The 9,898-nt window shown below is 44.8% G+C and overlaps 2 protein-coding genes across 2 annotated transcripts in view; both read left to right on the top strand.

Annotated features, from left to right (window-relative positions):
- The first annotated feature begins 4,221 nt into the window (after positions 1-4,221).
- Positions 4,222-9,898, top strand: part of TTLL9 (tubulin tyrosine ligase like 9) — a 38,238-nt gene continuing 32,561 nt past the window's right edge. Inside the window, exons 1-2 of the mRNA XM_021689191.1 lie at positions 4,222-4,236; positions 8,771-8,814. Coding sequence (XP_021544866.1) covers positions 4,222-4,236; positions 8,771-8,814 — 59 coding nt within the window. The remainder of the gene's footprint in view (positions 4,237-8,770; positions 8,815-9,898) is intronic.
- Positions 6,332-7,061, top strand: LOC123325993 (cell division control protein 42 homolog). The gene has a single exon (XM_044918641.1). It carries the CDS (start codon positions 6,408-6,410, stop codon positions 6,981-6,983), a length of 576 nt encoding a protein of 191 aa, XP_044774576.1. The 5' UTR covers positions 6,332-6,407; the 3' UTR covers positions 6,984-7,061.

The following is a 9,898-nucleotide window of genomic DNA, read 5'->3' as shown; positions in this document are numbered from 1 at the left end:
GGGCTCTGTTTCCACATTTGTAATAAAGGAAACAACAACATAGGGGTTTGGCAGCCTCATCTCTCCCCTCTTCCCCACTTTTTCCTGGCCACTGATCCGCATTCATTTCCACAAATATGCTTCACTCTCTCTGATTTCCAATTTTGCACATGCCATTCCCTCCACCTGGAATGCTCTTCCCATCCCCTTTACCAGACTAACTGACCCCAGTTAAAAATGGTTAGACCCCACTGTTATGCATTCCCAAGGCATCCTAAACTTCTTCCTCTAGGGTAGTACTGATATTCTCTCTTTTTTTTTTAAGATTTTATTTATTTATTTATATATATATAGAGAGAGAGAGTGCAAGTGAGAAAGAGAGAGCACGAGCAGAGGGGAGGGGATGGGCAGAGGTGGAGGGAGAAGCAGACTCCCCACTGAGCAGGGAGCCTGATGGGGGACTTGATCCCAGGACCCTAATAGGATCATGACCTGAGCAGAAGGCAGACGCTTAACTGACTGAGCCACCCAGGCGCCCTGTAGTACTGATAGTTTTTTCTTATTAGGGCAAAAAAAAAAGAAAGAAAGAATAAATAAATCCAGATAAGAATACTTTGGCTTATTGGCTTCAGCTGTGTTGTTTCAGTAAAACAAAACATTCCAAATAAACTTTGAAGTTTCCTCTCCTCTCTCCTCTTCCTTCACTCTCCATAGAGGAAACCATTGTGAATTTGGTGTTCATCTTTATAGTCTGGATTTTTAAAAAATATCAATTAATTAATTAATTAATTAATTTGAGAGAGAGTGAGAGAGAGAACACAAGTGGGAAGGAGGGGCAGAGGGAGAAGCAGGCCCCCTGCTGAGAGGGGTTGGGGTGGGGTGGGCTCCATCCCAGGACCCTGGGATCATGACCTGAGCCAAAGGCAGACACTTAGCCGACTGAGCCACCCAGGTGCCCCTCTAGTCTGTATTTTTAAACTTTTAATACCAATATACCCATAAGTATCCAGAATATACTTTCATATGTTTATAATTAATACAAATTTTAACCTTTAAAAATATTTATCATTCTACAACTCTTATTTTTTAAAGATTTTATTTATTTTATTTGAGAGAGAGAACAGGAGTAAGAGAGAGAGCAGGAGCAGGGGGGAGAGGGAGAAGCAGACTCCCCACTGAATAGGGAGCCTGATATGGTGCTCGGTCCCAGGACCCTGAGATCATGACCTGAGCTGAAGGCAGACGCTTAACGAACTGAGCCACCCAGGTGCCCTCCAACTCTCTTTTATTCATTCAACAGTAGGTTTGGGGGATATTTTTATGTTGCTATAGATCTGGACCATTAATTTTTATCAATGAATCGTATTTTTTTAGAATATATTCCATTTTCTTAATCCATCTTGCTATGAGTGGACATTTAGATTGTTTCTAGTGTTTCCCATAATTATAAAGAATGTTGCAATGAACATCCTTGTACATATGACCTATGAACAAGGATGAGAATTTCTTTAGGGAGGAATGTCACCTTGCACATTAGCTCCAAAGTGATAGTCCCTGGGCTGTGCAGCTGTATTCAGAGAGCCTATAGGATGTATGTCCAGTAGTGGAATCAAGGTTGTAAATTGTGTGCATTTTCAACTTTATGAGATATTGCAAATTGCCTCCTAAAGTGTGAGTCTACCGACAGCATATAAAGATTCAGTTTCCCCACATCCTCAAAAACACTTGACTTTGAACGTGTTTTTATTTTTGTCTAGGTGATATGTATAAAATATTTTATAATCGTTATGATTTACATATCTTGATGTGCTTATTGGCTATTTGAGATTCTTTTGCTGAAAGTTCTTTATTCATATCCTTTGTCCATTTTTCTTTTCGTTGTGAGGTGGGGTAGTCTTTTTCTTAATAGTTGTAGTTCTTTGGGTACTAGTCCTTTGTTATATATGTTGCACATATTGCCTCCTAGTCTGTAGCTTGTCTTTTTTTTTTTTAAGATTTTATTTATTTTTATTTATTTATTTGAGAGAGAGAGAGAATGAGAGACAGAGAGCATGAGAGGGAGAAGCAGACTCCCTGCCGAGCAGGGAGCCCGATGCGGGACTTGATCCCAGGACTCCAGGATCATGACCTGAGCCGAAGGCAGTCGCTTAACCAACTGAGCCACCCAGGCGCCCCTGTAGCTTGTCTTTTAATGATCTTATATATTTATTTATTTTAGAGAGAGAGAGAGCATGAGTGGGGGAAAGAGGTAGAGGGACAAGCAGACTCCCTGCCAAGCGGGGAGCCCGACCTGGGGCTCTATCCCAGGACCCTGAAATCACAACCTGAGCTGAAGTCTGAAGCTTAACTGACTGAACCTCCCAGGTGCCTTATTTATTTATTTGAGAGAGATAGAGAGAGCAAGGCACAGGTGAGATCACGGGGGGGAGGGGCAGAGGGGGAATGAGAGGGAGAGAATCTCAAGCAGACTCCACCAAGAGCAGAGCTGACTCTGGGCTCGATCCCATGACCCCAAGAGTCAGTCACTTAACTGACTGAGCCACCCAGGCATCCCACCCCCTTTTTAAACATTTTAATTATTTATTTATGTAGCTTGTCTTTTAATTGAACCTACAATGTCTTTCGTTGTATGGCAGTTCAGATTTTGAGAGAGCCACAGATTAATTTTTTCCGCTATGAGTTGTGCTTTATTAAGAAATCCTTGGGGTGCCTGGGTGGCTCAGTCGGTTAAGCGTCTGTCTTCAGCTCAGGTCATGATCCCAGGGTCCTGGGATCAAACCCCGCATCGGTCTCTCTGCTCAGCGGAGAGCTTGCTTCTCCATCTCCCTCTGCCTGCCGCTCCGCCTGCTTGTGCTCTCTCTGTCAAATAAATAAGTAAAATCTTAAAAAAAGAAAGAAAGAAACCCTTCCCCACCCTCACATCATAAAATATTATATATATACTTAAATATTTTTTCTAACAGCCTGAAGTATTTGTTTGTCATATTTATTCTTTAACCTGCTTGAATTAGGCATCTATTTTTCACTCCTATGGAAAGTCAGTTTCTCAATGCCATTTACTGATTTATGATGCCACTTCTATTGTACATAAAGTTAAAACACACACCTGTATCTATTTCTAGGATCCCTATATTATTCCATTGATATTTGCCTCTCTTGGGTTGAGAAGGTCTCTCAAAAGTCCTTGTTGGATTTAAAAAAATACACATCTTTTTAATATTGAGCCTTCCTGTCCATGAACATGTATATCCCTCCATTTATTCAGGGCTTCTTTAATATCCTTCAATGTTTTCTAATTTTTCCTATGAGAATATAAACTCCACAAGGGCAGATACTTGTTGGTTTTGTTCAGTGCTATATCCTCGTAGAGTCAAGAATGAGGCATGCCATAAACTAGAGGCTTATTAAGAATTTGTTGCTTAATAAAATGTCTTGCATATATTTTATTAAATATATTCCTACATAACTTATATTTTGTTGCTATGAAACAAACAATAAAATTTTTAAGTTTCTAATCAGTTATGGTTGGCATAGATCCCAGGGCAGTGGAGAAGGGAGGCAGGGAAAGGCAGGGAGCCAATACAGGGTGCAATGACGAATAAATTGCTAACGTAGTGGAGAGGCCGGATCAGATTTGTGTTCTTCACAAATTTGTGCTCTTCAACTGCAGTGCCAAGAATGAACTGGAATGGCTAGCGCAAGAGTGGGCACTGGCAGACTGGTCAGGAGGCTACTACAGGAGTTGAGGTGAATCCTGGCATCAAGTTGGTGCCTAAGAATTAGAGTGCCCGAGAAAAAGCAGAATAACTGGCCGCGTTACCAACTAACCAAATGATAAGGCGACTCAGTGAGGGACCGAGTAAGGAAACTTAGTACCATCACATTTACCAAAAGCTGAGCTTTTCATTCTGAGCGCTCGTAGGTCTAGCGAAACGCAGCTGGAAGAGGCGCTGGGCAGTCAGTGCCCGCCGAGGGCAGCCAGTCTCTGGCCGGGTGCGCCCCAGGGTCGCGGAAGCGAGGGGTTGGGAGAGAAAGGTCGAGCGAGTAAGGGGGTCTGGGCCGCCGCGGCGCGCAAAAGCTTTCAGCGGCTGGGATTGGACACTAGCCCGCGCGGAGAGGCGGGCGCTTGGCTCATCCAATCAGAGCGGCGGATCCGGGCGCCCTCCGTCGCCTTGGCAACGGGACGCGGAGGCTCGCGCGTGGCGCTGCGGCGGTTTGGGTCCGGCCCTGGGGAATCGTACCATGTCGCGCCCGAAGGTAGGAGTGCCGCGGACTCCAGATGCTTTCATCGTCCTTAGAGAAGGGAGGGAAGCCACGGAGGCATTCCGACTTGGGGGTCCCCGCGGAGTGATTCCGGATAGAGTGGGAGGAAAACGATGAATACAGAGAAAAGACTTCAAGCCCCGGTTGGCCGCGCGCCGCGGGAGGTGCTGCGCGAGTCCACTACCCGGCTCGCTGGCGGGAAAGTTACGAAAATCTGGGATTCTAAACTGTACTTAGCGATTTCTGTGGCCCTGGGGGAACCTCAGCATTTTCGATTTCCTGACCTGGAAAAGCTCTTAGAGGTTACGCTCATCCCGCCTCCCGTTTGCCTACCCATCCATCCATTCCTAATACATTCATCCTAAAACGCTAATCAGTGCCTTCTTTAAACTGAGCCCAGTGCTGACCAATAAGGACACAGAGGTGAATCAGACAAATTCCTGTCCTTAAGAGTGCACGGGCCAACTCCCCCACTTTAAAATGGGAAAAATGTGACCCAAAGAAGGGAAATGAATTACTCTAGATTCCAGCCTGCGACTAGCCTGCTTCTTATCCCGTGCTCTACTTCTCATGAATTGGCACCCCCATTTCTTTAGTTCCCTCTCACAACAAAAAAAACGAGTGATTCCATTGCGCCCACTCAGATAATCCAGGATAATCTATTTTAAAGTCTGTTGATTATATCTGCAACCTTAATTTTCCCTTGTTATGTAAGGTATTTACAGGTTCTGGGATATTAGGACATGAGCATCTTTTGGGGGAGCATTATTCTGTCTACCACAATATTCTATCATCAAATAATTGGAAAATGAAATTTTAAAAGTATTATTTAAAATACCATCACAAAATCAAATACCTATGAGTAAATTTAATTTAAAACGTCCTAGACTTCTGGAAAATATTGTGGAAAGAAATTAAAGAAGACTTAAATTAATGGAGAGATAGACCATATTCATGGATTGGAAGACTCAATACTTGATGATGTCACTTCTCAAAATCTATAGATTTAGTACAATCCCAATAAAATTCCAACACACATCTTTGGTAGAAACCAGCAAGCTGATTCTAAACTTTATACTGAAGTGCAAATGACCCCAAATTGCAAAGACAATTTTGAAAAAAACAAGGTTAGAGGACTTATAGTACCTGATTTCAAGATTTACTAGAAAGCTATTGTAATTAAAATAGTGTGGTAGCTGGGGCGCCCAGGTGCCTCAGTCGTTGACCATCTGCCTTCGGCTCAGGTCCCCTGATCCCAGGGTCCTGGGATCAAGCCCCGCATTGGGTTCCCTACTCCGTGGGAAACCTGCTTCTCCCTCTCCCACTCCCCCTGCTTGTGTTCCCTCTCTCACTGTGTCTCTCTCTGTCAAATAAATAAATAAAATCTTTTAAAAAAAAGTGTGGTAGCAACATAAGGGTAGACAAATAAGAGTCTAGAGATAGACCTACATATACAGTCCACTGAATTTTAACAGAGGAATCAATGCAATTCAGTGACGACAGGAAAAGTTTTCCTATTCTTTTTTATTTTTTAAAGATTTTATTTATTTATTTGTCAGAGAGAGAGAGAGAGAGCACAAGCAAGGGGAGCAGTAGGTAGAGGGAGAAACAGGCTCCCTGCTGAGCAAGCAGCCCGATGTGGGACTTGATCCCAAGACCCTGGGATCATGACCTGAGCTGAAGGTAGACACTTAACTGACTAAGCCACCCAGGTGCCCCAGGAAAAGTTTTTCAACCAAAGACTGGATAAACATAAGGGAAATAGAACTGAAAACATGAAAGAGTATAAAAAATATAATCAAGGGCGCCTGGGTGGCTCAGTTGGTTAGGCGACTGCCTTCGGCTCAGGTCATGATCCTGGAGTTCCAGGATCGAGTCCCGCGTCGGGCTCCCCGCTCAGCGGGGGGTCTGCTTCTCTCTCTGACCCTCTTCCCTCTCGTGCTGTCTCTCATTCTCTCTCTCAAATAAATAAATAAATAAAATCTTAAAAAAAAGAAAAGATATAATCAAAAAAGAGAAGGACACCTTACTAGTGCTGGGGTAGTTGGAGGGGCTTGAATGTACTACTGGGATAAGAGTTCGCGTGCTGGCAAACGCCCCGGCGGAGAAGCTGAGGTCATCATTGAATTTGAAATATTTAAAGTGGATACAAAACTGTTTCAGCAATGCAGACAATTAAGTGTGTTGTTGTGGGCGATGGTGCCGTTGGTAAAACATGTCTTCTGATATCCTACACAACAAACAAATTTCCATCTGAGTATGTACCGACTGTTTTTGACAACTATGCAGTCACAGTTGTGATTGGTGGAGAGCCATATACTCTTGGACTTTTTGATACTGCAGGGCAAGAGGATTATGACAGATTACGACCGCTGAGTTATCCACAAACAGATGTATTTCTAGTCTGTTTTTCAGTGGTCTCTCCATCCTCATTTGAAAATGTGAAGGAAAAGTGGGTGCCTGAAATAACTCACCATTGTCCAAAGACTCCTTTCTTGCTTGTTGGGACCCAAATTGATCTCCGAGATGACCCCTCTACGATTGAGAAACTTGCCAAGAACAAACAGAAGCCTATCACTCCAGAGACTGCTGAAAAGCTGGCCCGTGACCTGAAGGCCGTCAAGTGTGTGGAGTGTTCTGCACTCACACAGAAAGGCCTAAAGAATGTATTTGACGAAGCAATACTGGCTGCCCTGGAGCCTCCCGAACCGAAGAAGAGCCGCAGGTGTGTCCTGCTATGAACATCTCTCCAGAGCCCTTTCCGCACAGCTGGTGTCAACATCGTACTAAAAGCAATGTTAAATCAAACTAAAGATTAAAGATTAAAATTCGTTTTTGAAAAAAAAAGAGTTCACGGGCTTACTGAGGGTTCTAGAGGGGAGGGGGGTGGGGGGATGGGTTAGCCTGGTGATGGGTGTTAAAGAGGGCACGTATTGAATGGAGCACTAGGTATTACACGAAAACAATGAATCATGGAACGCTACATCAAAAACTAACGATGTAGGGGGCGCCTGGGTGGCTCAGTTGGTTGGGCGACTGCCTTCGGCTCAGGTCATGATCCTGGAGTCCCGGGATCGAGTCCCACATCGGGCTCCCTGCTCGGCAGGGAGTCTGCTTCTCCCTCTGACCCTCCTCCCTCTCATGCTCTCTGTCTCTCATTCTCTCTCTCGCAAAAAAAAAAAAAAAAAAAAAACTAACGATGTAATGTCTGGTGATTAACATAACATAATAAAATAAAATTTAAAAAAGAGTTCACGTGCTTTTGTCGGGGGCTAATTTCTGTCAGTTTCATAAAGTAGAATCCTCTATCCCTTCTACTGGCTCTTTGAGGGATAAGATGGCGTGGTAGGCAGAATTCTAGAAGGCCCCCAAGATTCCCACCCCTGTGTACACACCTTGTATAATTCCCTCCCCTTGAGTGTGGGTAGAGCCTGTGACTTTGATGGGATAGTTACTACCATGATTATGTACCATGCATCATATAGGACTCTATTGTGGCTGACCTGGAGTGGGGAGGATTGGAAGTCAGAGGGATGAACTCCTGATGGCCTGGAGGAAAGCAAACATCCATGTTGTGAACTGCCTAGGGGGCCAAGTTGAAAGGAACTGCAGGGGGCCTCTAGTTGCTGAGAGCAGTCACCAGTCAAGAGCTAGCAAGTAAACAGGGACCTCAGTCCTGCAATCCTGAGAACGGAACTCTGCCAACAATCTGGATGATCTTGGAAAAGGACCCCAGGCCCATGCATGAGAATCATAACCCAGGTCATCACCTTGCTTGTAGCCTTGTGAGACCTGGCCAGAAGATCCAGCTAAGCCATGCCCAGACTCCTGGCCCACAGAAACTGCAAGACATAAATTTGTACTATTTTAAGCCGCCAAGTTTGTGGTAATTTGTTATGCAGTAATAGAAAACTAATGCAGATGACAAGTCTGTCCAAGTTGCAATGGTCATCCTGCACAAGACCAATTTTGATTTCTTTTTTCATACCTGCCATTAGGGATCAGTCTTACCAGGACTAAAGACCAAACTGTTTTAGACGTGGTAGAAGCAAAATAATACCCACCCCCCAACCCCCACTGAGGATTTGAAAGGTCCATTTTGGGTGCAGAAATTAACTTCACTCTGAGTCTTTGATCCATTCCCCTTCTGGACCATGGATCTAATCAAATATTCAAGTTTCAGTTCCTTCTCACAGAGCTGGCTGAGCTCAGCCCTCAAAACTGGGGTTCAGGGTTGGACCTTTGGAGCACTGAAAACTAGGTATTCACTCTACTGGTCATGCCTGTGGAACAATCCTATGAAGTGGGGCGATTTGATACCTTGAATACTTGGTGATTTATTCCAAGGACCAAGCTGCTGGGCACATGTTGACCAATGTGAACTTGGCCAGGCTGGTCCTTCACGCCTAAGGATCTGGGCAGTGTTGTGTCTGACGGTATGAGCATTTTAATATCTGCAGTAAATTGAGCTGGGACGGCAGGGTGGATATGCAGAACCAGTTACATCACTTTTCTTTTCTCCTTGCAGAATCAAAATTACAAGGGCCATGGATTGTCAAAGGGAAAAGAGCGGTGAGTGTCCCCACGCAATCTAATAAACACAAAAGTAATTTCCTTCCTTCCTCCCTCCCTTCCTACCGTCCTTCCTCCCCTTTATCCAGCTCTGCATCACTGAGCACTTACCATGTGTGCCCGGCTGTATTAACTCCTTGAGTCCGTATCACAATCCTTTGAAATAGATACTACTATTGGGTCCGTTTTATAGGTGGGGAAACTGAAGCTCAGAGAAGCTAGGGAACTCGCTCACGACTATAGGATCAGTTAGTGACAGAGCTTGCCGGGCTCCAGGGCCCATGTTGTCTGTACCTATGCCCTCCTGTCTCCTTCAACAACCATGTGATGACTTGGTAACCCCAGTGTCAACTCTGCCCTGATCCTCTGCTTCCCTCTGCGGCAGTAACCGGGTGCAGAACTCAGCACCTCATCGGATCCCCTAAAGGGAATCCATTCGCACGGAGCAGGAGGGAGCAATGTAGACTTGACTGACGTTTTCTGTGGGGAGTCAGAGGAGGTTACATCGCACACGCTGTAGCACATAGTCTATTTCATTAGATATTTCTCCGCTTTCTAAAGCTGCTTCTGGTTGCACCGCCACCGAGGAGGGCTTGTGTGGCCTCTGACCCTTCCGCCATGCAGCACCCATCAGAGCAATGCAAGCACAATCCCAGACGCTGACCCTCAACTTCAACACCCACTCCCGCCCCAACCCAAAATAGGGCACTTCAGTTAACAGGATCTGTTTTATTAGGACAGACACCCAATTAGAAATGTGTTTAGCTACAAGCAATAGGAAATCCAACCAATAGCAGCTTTAAAAAAATTGTATTAACTTTCCTCATGTAACAAAGAGCCTGGAGGGCTGGTGCAGTGGTTCAGCTCGGTCAGTTGTGTCTCCGTGCTGGTCTTGACCTTTTCCCTATGGACACCAAGTAGCTGCTATAGCCCCAGCCTTCACGGCAAGATCAAGATGGGAAGAAGTGGGGGAGGAAGTCTCAAGCCGCATCTCTTTCTCTCTTTATCTTAATCAAAAGAACCCATGCTTTCCAAGAACGCACCCTCTTTAGCAATCGTACGTTTTTATCTTACTGACCGGAAC

Source organism: Neomonachus schauinslandi, chromosome 10, assembly GCF_002201575.2.
Source record: "Neomonachus schauinslandi chromosome 10, ASM220157v2, whole genome shotgun sequence".
Classification (NCBI taxonomy): Eukaryota; Metazoa; Chordata; class Mammalia; order Carnivora; family Phocidae; genus Neomonachus; species Neomonachus schauinslandi.
Note: the sequence above shows the minus strand (reverse complement) of the source record. Positions and strands in the feature narration are given on the sequence as shown.

Excerpts from the sequence above, each read along its gene's own strand:
- LOC123325993 (XM_044918641.1), top strand. The coding sequence starts at position 6,408 with ATGCAGACAATTAAGTGTGTTGTTGTGGGCGATGGTGCCGTTGGTAAA.